This window comes from Callorhinchus milii, unplaced genomic scaffold, assembly GCF_018977255.1.
Source record: "Callorhinchus milii isolate IMCB2004 unplaced genomic scaffold, IMCB_Cmil_1.0 Scaffold3, whole genome shotgun sequence".
In the NCBI taxonomy this organism is placed as follows: domain Eukaryota; kingdom Metazoa; phylum Chordata; class Chondrichthyes; order Chimaeriformes; family Callorhinchidae; genus Callorhinchus; species Callorhinchus milii.
The window spans coordinates 59,235,786-59,252,077 of NW_024704744.1; the positions used below are offsets into that span (position 1 = coordinate 59,235,786).

The 16,292-nt window shown below is 44.1% G+C and overlaps 1 protein-coding gene across 1 annotated transcript in view; it reads right to left on the bottom strand.

The window, feature by feature from the left end:
* tarbp1 (TAR (HIV-1) RNA binding protein 1) overlaps positions 1 to 15,342 on the bottom strand; it is a 118,409-nt gene extending 103,067 nt beyond the window's left edge. Inside the window, exons 1-9 of the mRNA XM_007898385.2 lie at positions 14,274 to 15,342; positions 10,292 to 10,389; positions 9,704 to 9,767; positions 8,622 to 8,770; positions 7,706 to 7,758; positions 7,488 to 7,585; positions 3,906 to 4,041; positions 2,625 to 2,721; positions 1,791 to 1,880 (exon numbers count right to left, since the gene is read on the bottom strand). Coding sequence (XP_007896576.2) covers positions 1,791 to 1,880; positions 2,625 to 2,721; positions 3,906 to 4,041; positions 7,488 to 7,585; positions 7,706 to 7,758; positions 8,622 to 8,770; positions 9,704 to 9,767; positions 10,292 to 10,389; positions 14,274 to 15,342 — 1,854 coding nt within the window. The remainder of the gene's footprint in view (positions 1 to 1,790; positions 1,881 to 2,624; positions 2,722 to 3,905; positions 4,042 to 7,487; positions 7,586 to 7,705; positions 7,759 to 8,621; positions 8,771 to 9,703; positions 9,768 to 10,291; positions 10,390 to 14,273) is intronic.
* Positions 15,343 to 16,292: the final 950 nt, after the last annotated feature.

Sequence of the window (16,292 nt, forward strand, 5' to 3'; positions counted from 1 at the left end):
TTCTCATCTCAAACTACAGAGTCCTCCTTAGATATTCAATGGACATCTGCCTTCAACATGGTGGGAAGACATTTATACAACTGCTTGTGATGTGCCAGTCACCTTGCCATTCTAGAGGTACAAGTCCAATGCCGCGTACAAAGACTTACTCGGCACCAAATGCAGGTCGTTATGCAAGAGACTTTGGCAAGTAGATAGAAGCTGGATCTGCATCCAAGGTGCTCAGTGACAGGTCATCATTCCCTCACTCCATTTAAGTGCTTACTCGTTTTGCCACTAATCTACTCTACTGCTCGATTCTGGTCTTCATTACAACAAAATTACATTTGTAAAGTGCCTTTCATGTCAGGAGGACATCCCAAGACACAGAACAGTCAGGGATCAGGACCTGAGGTGGGGAGCAGGGTTAGGATGAGGGAGGGCAGAGGGGATAGGAGGGCGGCTGAAGCCACAGTCAAAAAGGAGTGGGGGGTAAAGAGGCTGAAAGCCCAGCCACCAATGATAGGGTGGGTCGGGCGACAGACCTGGAGCAGGCCTGAACCTGCTAAGTGGAGGGAGTGGACAGGTTGATAGAGGGTCAGCAGGTCAGAGATGTAGGAGGGGGCAAGGCCATGGAGGGCCTTGAAAGTGAGGACGAGGATTTTGAATTCTATCATCTGAGGGATGAGGAGCCAGTGGAGTCGGGCGAGGGTGGGGGTGATGGGTTCACAGAGTCTGATGCGGGAGAGGTCACAAGCTGCAGAGTTCTGGATGATCTGCAGCTTGTGGAGGGAAGAGTTGGGGAGGCCAACAAAGAGGGAGTTTCCATAGAGCTGAGGATCAAACAAGACGCCCAGTTTCCTGACTGACTTGGTGAGGTGGAGCGTGCAATCGTGGATGCTGATGCTGCCAGTGCCTGAGGTGCTGAGGCTCTGGGTCGAGCCAATCAGGAGGGCTTCAGTCTTGCTGACATTCAGCTGTAGAAAGTTGGCTCTTATCCAGCACTTGATGTCAGACAGACAGCCTGTCAGGACGTCAGTTATCCTGGAATCGAGGGTGGAGGCAGAGAGATAGAGTTGGGTGTCATCCGTGTACATGTGGACGTTGACCCCATGTCTGCGGTACTATTCATTTCTGCTGTTGGTGCAGTTCAGTAAAATAACAGACTAGTAGTGTCACCAGCAGGTAACTAGTGGTACTGCTTCATAAAGTACAGGTAGAAGAAGTAGAGAGAACACACGGGAGTCCTGGGGGACAAATTCCACAATATGGCCAGTTCCTGATCTTAGCCTGGCCATTTACAGAAACTCTTTTCTCACACGTTTAGAGTTTGCACTTAAATAATTGGCATTTGACACCATATATACTTGATGGCTTTGCTTTCTTTGTAATCTGAAAATTGCATTTTCAAAATATGTACAATTAATATTGCACAAACAAAAATAACTAATCAATGTTATAAACTACAGGGCAATGCTGTTATAATTGTCTTGGGTGAATAAAATTAGACCCGCATTGTAATTTGCAGGAAAAAGGCTACTTCCAGATTGTCAAGATTATTGCGGACGTCACTTCTTTCGCAGACTAGCTTGCTCCCTGTGCAGTCAACATTTCTTGCACTAGAAACACCTGCGAAAGCCATCCTTAAAGCTCCAATTTGCTTAGAACATGCAGCCAACTTCACCCTTGCTTTAAGTAAGCCAGAGGTCTAAGGAGCACAGTGTCACCCTGAATGTGAAAAGCAGCATCTTATTAATACATTTTATTGGTTTCTACTTTTAAATACACATTTGACTTTTTATTTCTCCCACCTCATTCCACAGTTTTGTACCCCTGGACAAAGACTCCTCTGCACGAACAAACGTCAGGAAGTTGGAAATCTCAGACAGCGACACCTTTTCCTATTGTAGAAGAATTTTTTTTTATTAACCAACACATAATATGGTTTACTTCAATACACTTTGGTTTGGTTGTTCAAAACAAACGTTGAATATACAATATTTGTTGCCAGAAAATAAATTTCAATCCTGTTTAGCTTGGCATTGGAAGCAATACATAATCCTAACTGCCTCAAAAGAAAGCCTTTTGAGTGGCCTCAGATTCTCCAGAACAATATTTACATAGCAGCCCTCACACAAGGTAGAGTCCCAGAGCACTTGAATTACAGTAGCAGCAGAATTACCTTTGTTTCCCCACAACCGGATTGCTGCTGTTCCCAATAAGCAGTTTTTACTTTGAAGTACTTTGCAGAAGAAAAGTAGCTGCATTACTTGACTTGCTTCACTTCAATCATAATACAATAATCCTGCATTTCATATAGCGCCTATAACTTTGTTGAGATGTCTCAAAGCACTTCACAGGATTTTATCGTGAAGTGACTGTGTATTTGTAGGAGAACACAGCAGCCAATTTGCCCCAAAACAGCCAAGAAACAAAAAAAACAATTTTACATGGAGCATTGATGGGCTAGGATACTAGAAGAAATTCCCTTCATGCCTTCTGCCTTCTAAAGGGCAACTTTAACAGTTTTGGTAAGGAACTGATTGTAAAGAAAAGGCGTCTTATCTTTTCAAATAAAGTCAGATTGGAACAGAGGAGATATATTGGCAAGTATAAGTATAACGTAAGATTAACAATTCCCATACCACATCTGTCAGGTTCATAGTTGTTTGCAGAAGGTAACACTGAGCTGCACCACGTAACAGCACTTGATGTGTGATCATCGTGCAACGTAGTACTTCTCTGTAACATATCAGATGTAAATAAAATAAAAACAAGCAATTGTTAATACATCCATTACAATTACAGGTTTTTAGACAAGTACTGTTCTTCATGCAAGTGGAAAAATGGTCCGCTAACGGTTTCATAAATGTGTTAAACTGAATTAGAATAGATCCTATCATTAGGTTACATTAAGCCAAACTACACAAGTATCACATAAAAGAGCTTTTTTTTTTGCAGTGAAACTCTCCCTTCGTGTAACATGCTACTTACATCTCAACGTTGTCAATCTTGCCATTGCCAATCTCATTCTAACAGTACTATGACAATTCTTAGGTTAATTTAGATTAGTCTCAAAAATATTTTGTATAATGCATTCAATAATCGGCTCGCTTTCTGTACGGAATATATTTACACAGGACAAAAAGTTTAATAGATTACTTTTCCACAATGCCGATACTCTTAAATTAATTATATCATCAATCAAAAAAATCTACCAGTAGGCATTCTCAGCACAAAGGTGGAGAGAATAAATTGAAACAATGTCATTCCAGAATAAAATCCTTGTTTAGTTGAAACACTGTCATTTACAGACAACAAGAGTAATTTCAAGGAAGTAACCTAATCACTGAATGGAGGTGTCAATTATACATTGCTCAAGCTTTTATCCTATATAATCTCTGTACATCAAAAAAATGTGTTAAGATCGACAGTTGCTATTCAACCTTTACTTGCAATCACATGATTACCCAGTGTCTTCTTTGTACGATACATACAGCAGCTTTATCTCTATAAAATGAGCCACTATTATAGCAGTCATCCAACTCCAATTTTATTGCTAAATATAAAAAAAAACAATTATGTGACACAATAAAACACACAAGACTCCGGGAATTTTTACATTATAAATAAAAATGGCTTGGTGTGCATTTAATAGTAGAATACACTCAAGGTTTAGAAAACTGGCTAAAATAATCAAAGATGTATAATCTTACAGGATTTTACAAGCTTATCATTTGTTATTCTTCATATAATCTAAATATTAGAGAATGAATTTTCTGGCAAACTGAAAATTCACGGTAAAATCAAAGTTCTATTACATCCTCTGTGTTATAATCACGTAAAGCTAATTTAATCAAAATAGGATTGGAAATATCCCAAGCAGAATAAAATAAGTAGCCACAATTTCCTGTGGTTATCTTTACCGGAGAGCATGCAGGCCTTCTACTCCCCAAGCTTTGCATGATGGGATTTGCGCTAGAGCTCGAGAGATGAAAAGGATGGGAATAGCACACCAGTACTTGCTACCCATGCTCTTAATCAACTGCAATAGAAAGTCACCTAATCAAAAAGAAACAAGCCAATAGTTTAGTGTCTTTCCAGACTACCCTGTTCACAATATTATATTATCTTCAACTCACTGCACCTTCCTTCCATGGCATTTAGATTATCTTAAACATCAGAATCTATTATAAAAAGAAATATTAGGTAGTTCAAGTGCAATATTTTTGTAATATTATACATATATATTCAAATCCTTGCATATGATTTACAACAACAAAATGACATTTATAGAGCGCTTTTCACACCGGAAGGACGTCCCAAGGCGCTGGACAGTCAGGGGTCAGGGCCCAAGCATGGGGGAGGGGTGGGGTTGGGGTGAGGGAAGGCAGAGAGATGGGAGGGCGATCGAAGGCACAATCGAAGAGGAGGGTCTTGAGACCGGCCTTGAAGGAGGCAAGAGAGGAAGCGAGGGGAAGGGATTATGGGATGGAGTTCCAATGTGTGGAGGCAGAGTGGCTGAAAGCCCGGCCACCGCTGGTAGGGCGGGAGACATGGAGAAGGCGGAGCCCGTTGAACGGACGGAGCGGGCAGGTTGGTAGGGAGTCAGCAGGTCAGAGAGGTAGGAGAGGGCAAGGCCATGGATGGCTTTGAAAGTGAGGACAAGGATCTTGAATTTGGGTGAGGCGAGGGTGGGAGTGATGGGGTCACGGAGCCTGGGGCGGGAGAGTACATGAGCTGCAGTTTTGGATGATCTGCAGCTTGTGAAGGGAAGAGTTGGGAAGGCCGATGAGGAGGGAATTTCCATAATCGAGCGAATTATGTGATGAATGCGTGGGTGAGGGTTTCGGCAGCCTGAGGGGTGAGGCAGTGGCAGAGTCTGGCAATGTTGTGTAGGTGATGGTAGGCAGTACCAGTCATAATGCAGACGTGGGGGAGAAAGAACAGATCAGGGTCAAACAAGACACCCAGGTTCCTGAATGACTTAATGAGGTTGAATGAGGCTGATGCTGCCAGTGTCCGAGGTGCGGAGGCGCTAGCGCGAGCCAATCAGGAGGGCCTCGGTCTTGGTGATGTTCAGCTGGCGAAAGTTATCCTTTGTCCAGGACTTGATGTCGGAAAGGCCAGGACGCCAGTAATCCGGTAGTTGAAGATGGAGGCAGAGAGATAGAGTTGGGTGTCATCCGCATATATGTGGAAATTTACCCCATGTCTGCGGATGATGTCACCAAGGGGGGAGCATGTAGAGGGTGAGGTCAGAGCCCTGAGGAACACAGCATGAGACAGTGCAGTGGAGGAGAAGCCGTTTGCAGAGACGACGTGGAGGCCGTGTGAAAGGTAGGACCTGAACCAATCAAGGACAGAACCTTGAAGGTTGAGGTGGGAGGAGAGGCGGTGGAGGTGGATTGAGTGGTCCACAGTATCAAAGGCGTCGGAGAGGTCGAGGAGGATGAGGAGGCAGAGGGAGCCTTGGTCGCACATGACCAAGATGTCATTTGTGACCTTGACCAGAGGTCTGTGGGCAGCACGGAAATCCAATTGGAGGGGCTCATGGAGGGAGTGGGAGGAGAGGAAAGAGCGAACCTGGGAGGCAACGGCTCTCTTGGACAGAAAGGAGAGGTGGGCCAGTAGCTGGATAGCTGTGATGGGTCAAGGGAAGGTTTCTTCAAGGTGAGGGTGATAGTGGCTGTTTTGAGGGGGGTAGGAACAGTGCCAGATGACAGGGAAGAGTTGATGATGTCAGCGAGTAGTGGGGCAAGGAGATAGAGCTGGGATTTAAGGAAAGGGGTGGGGTCCAGAGAACAGGTGGTGGGCTTCATGGAGGATATGGTGGTGATGATAGAGGAGCAGCTGACAGGTTCAAAGTTGTGGAAGGAGGGAATGGGTAGTGGTCAGAGTGTGGGGGTGTGGTGGTGAGGGGGTGGAAGCTGGGAGGGCAGTGGCAGCTGAGCATATTCCCTTGATTTTGGACTTGAGGAAGTCCAGCATTTCCTCGCGTGATATAGCTCCGTATCATGTTGAGACTTCTCAAAGTACTTCACAAGAAATACTGTAAAGTGGTGTGACCACTTTACATACATACATACATACCACATACATACATATTTTGTATGCAGCAGCAATCTGCACACTGCAATATCCCACAAACAGCTATGGAGTGAGTCACCAATAATTTTATAATCTTTTGGCACAAATCATAGTATAAAAAGCTTTTTTTGGGTGGGAGGGGAGTAAGGGGAAAGGAGCAGAAAAATTAATCTTGGCTGAAAAACTTTTAAACCTTTTGTAAATATTGTAGTGGACTTGTATGGACGCTATCACATATGACCCCACTTCACTTGGTCCCTCTAGAAAATCCTAATAACAGCAGAAGTGCAGCTGATAATAATGCTGACTATTTACAGGCAAATGACAACTCCCTCACAGTGGAGTAATCTTAAGATTTTAAGATTATTATTATTGATGAAATCCTGAGAATTATGCTTTGTGTCCTAAAATATTATGTGAATTTTTCAGTCATTCTACAAATATAATGAAAAATAATTTGGAAGAATCTTTGTAATTAATGAGCAATATCTATATGCTAGAAAGGTTAACAGGCTAGGTTAGAAAAAGCAGAAACTGAGGGATATTCAACATGAAACTTGATCTTATATTGAGTAAAGTAGGATGGAGACAGCTGAGATTCAGAGGGATAAATATTTTTCTTACGCTTGATTTTCCTAAAATCTTAACAGGCAAATGATAACTCCCTCACAGTGGAGCAATTTTAAAATTTGTGAGGAAGTTATCATTTGCCTGTACATAGTCAGCATTATTATCAGCTGCATTTCTGCTGTTATTAGGATTTTCTGGAGCGATGAAGTGAAGTAGGGTCATATGTGACAGAGGCCACACAAGTTCACTACAATATTTACCAAAAGGCACAGAATTATTTCAAAGAGATAATGCTTGTTTCATTCATTTCTTTTAGAGTTTTTGTATAACAGATGTCAGTTAAAAAAGGTTAGTTAGCTTAGTTAAAATGTTCTTAATTAAAGCCACAAGTTCTGTTATTAATTGGACACTGCTATGCACAATTGGCTGCCCACAAAACACAGTCAACCCACTTTACAATTTTTTCTGTGACGAACTTTGAGACGTCTCAACGACCTGATAAGGCACTATATCAAATGCAAGGATTATTATTACAGTATTATTATTTCAGATTTTAAGGTACATGATTAACCCTTAAGCTATATTAAAAAAAACAAGCTACTTTCTGCAGTAGATCAATAGTTGCTGCTGGAAGCTGAAGGCTTAATTAATTAATTAATTAAAGTAGCTGATTTATTTTCTCCTGCAGACCTGGCTCCTTAATGAATTTCCTGAATCAAACCAATATAACACTGAGCTGAGCTGTCAAGATCTCATAAAGTTGCAGAATAGTAGGCCTAATAGCCTAATCCTATTCCCATCTAGGATGCTCCGTTAAAGGACACATTTTATAAGCAACAGGAACCTACCTTTGGATTGTTCAGGCACACTTTCTACAAAAGTAATCAAAAGCACTTGCAACTTCACACCCAGAAGGGGACAGCTGCCTACGGTTTGCTCTGGAGATCTGAGAAGCAGAAATACACATTGTACATCAGAACTACATATTGTACATCAAAGCACAAAGATAGGGTCATATCAGGAAACACAAATAACAAGATGACAAATTAAATAACAAAACTATTACCTGCTATAGAGAGTACTTTCTGAAAGAGCATCCATCAGTGGGCCACAGATAAACTTAAAAATAAGAAATGATTAGTAAATTAGTATGAATTCAGTTAGCAATAAAGAAACATTTAACTGAAAAGAACAGGGCACTTAAAGGAAAATAAAATTTACATACTAATATGAACTATAACTTCAATAACTTTTTAATGCAGGACAAAGAGCTGGCTTCAAATTCAATGGATTGTCCTCGTTCTCAATAGGGAGAATCTGAAGCATGTTACTGCCTTAAAGAGAAGTGTCATTACATCAGTTTGGTTCCCTTCATGTGCAGTTCAATGCATGCACCCCAACAGTTCTTTGTCCAAAATGAGCATAATACCTGAAGGAATGCAAACTGTGTAAGGCACATCTTTCTGGAACAAACCCTTGTGCCCATTAATTATTTTTAAATTAAATTAGATGGTTGAAAAAGAAGCAGGTTAAAGGATGTGGGTAGCAAACAGAAAAATGGGAGTAGATTAGGTGACTCGGAGAAAATTACTAATGCAGAATTGATGGGTCGATTGACCTGTTAACATGCTGTAACATTCTACATTTCTACAAGAGAGGAACAGAGAGGTTGATTTATAAGATCTTGGTATGTGACAGCTGATTCCATGTGAATAATTAAGTCCTTGTAAAATATTAGATACGAAAAATACTAAATGGATTTTAAGAGAACGTTTCATCAAACTGAGATGACAACTTCAGCGTGAGAAAATTGCATTAGATTTGTGCAGAATCAGCTCATACCAAAATAGCTTTTAATCACAATTCAATAATATTTAGCAATTCCCTGAGAACAAAACATGTTCTTAGGGAATTGCTAAATACTATTGAATATGCATGAAAGGATTTTTGCTTATCAGCTGTACCAAGCTTTAAAAGCTTACCTCAGACAACATCCGAGTGATGAAAGGGTATTTTGTGACATTAACATCCAGAAAATGGAACAGACCTTCTTTTATTATTGTCTTGTTTTCACTGGCAAACATTCGCTTGTAAGCACAAAGGACCCAAGATGTGTGGAAAAGGGATATGCCTAAATATAACAGAAACAGGTCAGTCCAATGTACATTAATGGCTTTCCCACTTTTCTGTCAAACATCTTAATATCTCCCTGAATAGGCAGGTAGGATCTTGATTAATGTCTCATTTGAAAGATTGTATCCCAATAATGAACTGCTCCCCCAGTGCTGCACTGAAATAAATGTCAGACTAGACCACTGTGAGGCTTGAAGCCACAGATGAGTGTTCCCAACTGAGCCAAGCTCATAAAAGAGATTACCTTAAATAATTGAGAAAAGTAGGGAAAAACCTGGTAAGAATAGGATAACCGATTGATTCACTGACCACTTCACTAGCTGAAATACTGACATACTGAAATAAGCTTATTACATTTAAGCTTTACAAAGATCACTTTCTTCTATTGCTCTGCAAGACCACACAAAAGGTTCTGGTATAATCAAATCTACTATTTTAAAATCAAACACAAAATAGAAAAGTAAACATTTATTTCAGTAACAAATAACCACTGAGTGGTAACATGTTTGTCATCAGGGTTACTATGCTTTTAAAAAAATGGGATATGAAATTTTACACATAACCATCTCAAAATAATAATAACTCTTGCATTTGACATATTGCCTTTCACGGTGGGAAGTCGCCTCAAAGTACTTCACAAGATTTAATGTAAAATGTAGCGACTGTGTATTTTGTACGAGAATGCAGCAGCCAATTTACGCACAGCAATGTGCCACAAACAGCCATGGTGTGAGAAACCAATTTTATTTGAGGGACTGTTGGCCAGGACACCAGGAGACACTCCTTTCTCTTTTCAAATAGTGCCATGGGATCATTAATATCCACCAGAACAGGGAGTTGGGATGGGCCTGTAGTTTAACATCTTATCTGAGAGAAGGCAACTCCAACAATGCAGTGGAAAAGAGAAGTGAAATAAATTAATCATAATCACCTTTGGAAACTGTGGCATCTAGAAGACTACATAATCTTGGCAAAACAGGTCTTATAACATGAACCTAAAACATAGAATAAAATAATATTAATCCTGTATTCTTCTTGTAGATCAAGCCCTTATTCAACAAAACCTCAATCAGAAATCTACTCTGTGTAGGTAGAGATGGAGGACTGTGGACTTGGTCTACAGCTTTTTTTTAAAAAAGTCTCCATCAAGCCCAATCGGTCCCTAAAAGTTGAGTATCAATTCAAACAGAGTAACATTTTCCTGCATATGATGAAAAAAAGACAAAATTGTCATTGGGGCAATCCAGGATTACATTCCACTGGAGAACCAACATGGACAAATACTCCTTCCTGGGTGTGATTAAACTTCTGAAAGGTGGTTCAGTATAGGAAGGAGGAGGAAAGGCTAACAAAAGCTGGTCTCAAAAAGACATTTATTTATTGAGGTTTGTAAGATGCTAAATGGAAAAGTGAGGCTGAATTCTGGAGATGTTATTAAAGATTTAGTCGCTGTTGCGAGCAAAAGATAATCACATTACCAATTCCCAAGAATACATACGCTCGGAATTATGTTACTTACCTGATTTTCTTCCAATGTCTCCATTATTAAAATATAATTTTCCCACAGCTGTACAAGCAATTTATTTTTTTCAGCCAACCACCAGAAGAGACATGGATCTAAAACAAGAAAGTTAAAATTAGGTACAAGTAAATAACATTTGTATTTTGATTTCCTCCGTTTGATGTAGCACCATATATATATCACTTTGTTGAAATACATCAAAAGAGCTTCACAAATTTTGCCACAAAGTCTAAACAATTTTTTAGGGAAACTCAGCTGCCAAATGATGCCGAACAATGCCCCACAAATAGCCATTAAGTGAAAGACTAATTTTATCCGGGAGATTGTCGGTCCGGGAGAAACTCGGTTCTCTTTTCAAATAGCCCCATGGGATCTTCCAACATCCACCTGAACAGGTAGCCAGAAAAAAAAGGCAGACGGGACCTTGGTTTCACATCCCATTTGCAGGATGGCACCTCTGACATTGCAGTGCTCCCCTGGCACTGCATTAGAATGTTAGCCAATCATGAAATCAAAATCCCAACAGTTTTGAACCCACAATCTTTTACTCAAGGGCGAGAATGCTACAAATTGAGCAAGGCTGGCACGGTTAGGATTAAAGGGCTTTTTTTATTTGTAATTCTGTTATTGTTGGTAAACAATTTGTCAGAAGAAATTCAAATTCAGTGGTTAGAGCACTCGCTTTGCAAGCGAGACACCTGAGTTCAATTCCAGGCAGAGGGCGAAACCTTGGGCAAGTTTCCTTACTCCACACAGAGCCTAATAATCCCTCCAAAAAAAAACAATAATAAATTGGTCATTTTCAATTCACGACTGTTTGTGGGACATTGCTGTGCGCAATTGGCTGCCACGTTCGCCCACAAATATACAGTCAATTCACTTTACAGTATATTCTGTGAAGCGCTTTGGGACGTCTAGAAGACATGAGAAGCGCTATATCAAATGCAAGGATTATTATTATTATTACTAAATCATGTGACTCCCACATGGCCTAGTTTGGTTGTGTTGCCCTCTATGGTCAAAAAGCAGCAATTTCTATCTGGATTCACACATGAAAATGAACGTGTGTGTGAGTTCGTGGAAACACCTTTGAAACCAAACTTCAAAAGAATGTGCAACTCTCTTTAGTCCTCTACTGATAAAAAAAATCTATTTTTGCTATAGTTATCAGAACTTCTAGAAAGTGCAATGCTATGTTTCACTATCTGGTTTGGTGTAGCAGTTTCAAAACTGGGAACATTCTACTTTGTTTAAATTTTATTTAGAGGGGAATGTGGACTCGCTGACACTCTAGTGCAGTGCTGTGGGTCCATTGCGTCATTGGAGATGCCATCCAACTCTTCCCTCCACAATATACAAATGATTCAGAACTCTGCAGCTCGTGTCCTCTCCCGCACTAAGCTTTGTGAGCCATCATCCACTGCCTTGCCTGGCTTCACTTAGTTCCCATCCCCCAGAAGATCGAGTTCAAGATCCGTGTTCTCACTTTTAAAGCCCTCCACGTACTTGATCCTCTCTACCTCTGCAACTATTAACAGATTACCAACCTGTCTGTTCCCTCTGCTTTGTAGGCACTGGCCTCTCCACGTCCCCAGCCCTGCCTGCTCCACTATCAGCAATTGGGTCTTCAGCCTTTCTGCCCCCACCTTCTGGAACTCATCCCAGAGACCCCCCACTCCCTTGCCTCCTTCAAGGCTCATCTCAAGACCTTCCTTTACAACCATCATCATCCCACTTCCACCCCCCTTGCCCTCTACCCCTCCCTAATCCCAAACCACAGCTCAGATGCATCACTTTATTATCCAGTACCATGGGACATTCTCCTGAAACGAAAGCCGCTTTATTATTGCAATTCGTTGTTTTTGGTTTACAAAATCAATGCAGAGCCCAGTACAATAATAATAATAATAATAATCCTTGCATTTGATATAGCGCTTTTCACGTCGGGAGGACGTCCCAAAGCGCTTCACAGAACACACTGTAAAGTGAATTGACTGTATATTTGTGGGCGAACGCGGCAGCCAATTGCGCACAACAATGTCCCACAAACAGTCGTAGATTGAAAAATGACCAATTTAATTATTGTTTTTGGTTTTTTTTTGGGGGGATTATTATTAGGCTCTGTGTGGAGTAAGGAAACTTGCCCAAGGTTTCGCCCTCTGCCTGGAATTGAACCCAGGTCTCTCACTTGCAAAGCGAGTGCTCTAACCACTGAGCTACAGGACTCCACTGAGCTACAAATACAAAGGCAAAGGCAGAACAATTTTAATAAACAAAGCCTCCAAAGTTCAATTTAGAAACAGCACAACACTCAGAGAGTATAGTAAAAACATACGGCTAACTTATACCTTATCACATAGTATCTAGAAAATGTAATGCACACACTCTTCCTGGAGGGACAAACCGTTTTATTCTGGAGTAATAGATGCAAGTTGGCCCGGGATCCCAGAGAGCATGCTAGAGTACTGCTGGCGTTCAAACAACTAAAAATGGATAGCTTGAGAGCACTATCCACAAGCTTCATCTGCTTATCTTAGTAAGACCACCATAAGCTTTAGGACTTTTGTTTGCAGTCAACAGGATTTGAGTGGTAAGAATATCTGATCTCAGTGACTGAACTGCACCTTCAAATCCTGCAGATACACCAGTCTATCATCAGCAGTGCCCTGGAATACTGCCAACCCCTGGCTGGCTCAGCAACCAGACTACCGAGACTACATGAGGGGTAACTTAATTTGGACATTCTGTTCCCTAGCATGTCAACTTGGAACAGGCTCAGCTCCATGAAGCCCCCACATCCATTTCCAAGAAGTATACTCGCTAGTTGGTCATTTGAGTCTCATGGACAGAGTGCACATATGAAAAATATGAAGACTGTCATTATATATTAAGTGTAATAATGCAGAATATTTGTACAAATACATCTGGTGGAAATGAACTAGTATGTTTTATAAATGGAAGTTATTAAGTTACTGCACTGTTTGTTTTCCATTTGGCTAATAATTGATTATTAGTTTTTAAGAATTGAAATTAACCAGGACATTTTTCACTGGACTGAATGAAAATGTATTTGTAATATTTGAGGACATGTTTGTTTATTCAATTGTAATAAAAACAAACAGGTCGTACAAGCGATTGTGTATTTTGCACTAGATCTGTTTTCTTCTCCAGATCCTGCTGATGGCACATCAACCAACCTGGTTTATCAGCAGACCAGTCACTGGGAGCAGGGATTATTCACACTTGTTAATCTTGCAAACCAAACTTCTATTGGTCGTAGTGGAATAAGCAGCGGGAAGCTTCCCACATAGTGTACTCAATAATAATAATACTTGCATTTGATATAGCGCTTTTCATGTCGGGAGGATGTCCCAAAGCACTTCACAGAACACACTGTAAAGTGAATTGACTGTATTTTTGTGGGCGAACGCGGCAGCCAATTGCGCACAGCAATGTCCCACAGACAGTCGTAGATTGAAAATGACCAATTTATTATTGTTTTTGGTTTTGGAGGGATTATTATTAGGCTCTGTGTGGAGTAAGGAAACTTGCCCAAGGTTTCGCCCTCTGCCTGGAATTGAACTCAGGTCTCTCACTTGCAAAGCGAGTGCTCTAACCACTGAGCTACAAGACTCCAATTGCAAACTATGGAGTATTATTTGGTTAAACTCCAATTGTACCCCAATGCAAACCCCAAGCCTCAGCTCTCACCTAATACTCCTTAGAATTAGGTAAGCGGGGTGGGTGCATCCCTCCAGGGAGAGCGCATATTCCATTCTAGACACATGAATGTGTAAGTGATATGCACTGTATGTATATATATATATATATACACACACACACATATGTATCCTGTATAAACTGTTCAATGATGTGTGATTTGGACACTGGGTTGCCACGCGGGACAGTCACTCAGCTGAGCAAAGAAAACCTAAGCCCCCACCCGCCCCCAAAAAAAAAAACTGCTACGAAAACGTACCAGATCCGCTCTCGTTCTCGGGGCAAACGTTACCCCTCAGCGTGCGGGAAACATCCACGGCTCTTTTCAGGAGGTACACTGCTCTCTTGCGCGACACGTTGTCGCGGTGCACGAGCCCCCGCTGCAGCACTCGCCAGAACTCGGGGCAGCGCCGCAGGTCCGGGGCCTCCCGCCCGTCCCGGTGGGGGGGGAACAAGTGGTCTGAGAGCGAGCTCAGCAGCAGCAGCCGCCGACACCCGGCGCCGGGGCCCCCCGTCGGCCCCTCACAGCTCTTCACCTCGTCCCAGAGCCTCTCCAGCGGGACCCCCGTGGCCAGCAGAGCCGGGATGACTCTGGCCGCTGCCCTCGAGGCCAGGCCCTCGTCTCCCGCTCTCACGGCGGTCAGGACGGCCGACAGCACCCGGTCTCTCAGCTCGAGCCCCTCCGGCAGGCGGGGCAGCAGGGGCGCCACGCTGGCCAGCACCTCCACGGCGACGTGGACGTCCGAGTAGACGGGGGCCCGCGGCCCGGCCCCGCTCTCGCCGGCCGCCCCCGCGCTGCGCTCCTCGCTGTGAGCTCGCACATCCCCCAGGGCGAGGCGGGCGATGTCCCCCGTCAGGCTCGGGGCGGCCTCTCGGCAGCAGCCGCTCAGCAGAGCGCACAGCGAGTGGACGAGCCGACCCCGGCCCCGCTCCTCGGGCCCCCCGCGCTCCGAGTCCCGTAAGGCGTCGCCGCTTCCCCCGGAGCCGGACACTCGCAGCCTCTGCAGCAAAGGCAAACACCGACCGCTCGCCACCTCGCGCAACGCGCCCGTTATGCCCTCCTCCTCCTCCTCCTCCTCCGCCGCCGCCGCCCCGGAGGCCGTGCTCTTCTCCCTGCCCGAGGCAGGGCACCAGGGTTCGCCGCCCCGGGCCTGCTCGACCCGACGCTCCACCTCCGCCCGTAGCCCGTCCACGCAGAGCCGCAGAGTCTCCACCCGGTCGGCCTCGGGCAGCTCCCCGCTCTCGGGGTCCCAGCACAGCTCCCGCAGCAAGAGCCAGGGCGGCCCGGGAGCGGAGCGCAGCAACAGCTCGGCCACCAGCGGCTTCATCCTCTCTCACCCACCGGACTGAGACCGTCACCCGGCCCGCGAGCCCCAGCAACACACCGTCACCCGGCCCGCGAGCCCCAGCAACACACCGTCACCCGGCCCGCGAGCCCCAGCAACACACCGCCACCCGGCCCGCGAGCCCCAGCAACAAACCGTCACCCGGCCCGCGAGCCCCAGCAACAAACCGCCACCCGGCCCGCGAGCCCCAGCAACAAACCGCCACCCGGCCCGCGAGCCCCAGCAACACACCGCCACCCGGCCCGCGAGCCCCAGCAACAAACCGCCACCCGGCCCGCGAGCCCCAGCAACACCCACGTGCGACCGCTTCCGGGGAGCCACGCTCTCAAACTTCCCGCAGTAAACAATGACGCGGTCCGCCCCGCCCACCGGGCAGAGAGCGGAGCCGAGAGGGTGAGGTCATGTACACCACTGCACCGCGGACAGTGGCATCGGCCGTGGCACTGCCTCTGATGGAAGAGTGTGCGCAGACTCGGTGTCACACAAGAAGGTTTCCGGCACTGTGGGCGGGTCCGGGGATCCCATATGTTGCTCGGGTCGCGCTCGGGGTCTTACCAGAGATGGCAAAGTTCCACCAAACACGAGCCCAATGTTAATGCATCGCCTCTTATGGGTAGCAGAGTGACCAATTTTGGTCAGTGTTTTTTTTTAAACTAAAAATTCCGCCAAAGCCGTTTTTGTCACACACAGCACAGGACAACAACAAAAAAACCCTACTAATTGAGCGTGAACCCACCCAGTGCGGCAACATTGACTGCAGGCTGTGAAACCATTACATTTGTATTCAAGGAGGCAGTTAAAAAAAAACAAAGCTCATGCAATGGATTTATTTGACTGTAAATTATTTATCGGCCAATTATGTATTCCACGATTGTGTACAACAAAGCCGATGTTAGAAACGACACCTGTTCGAGCTCCACCGGGATTTCCAA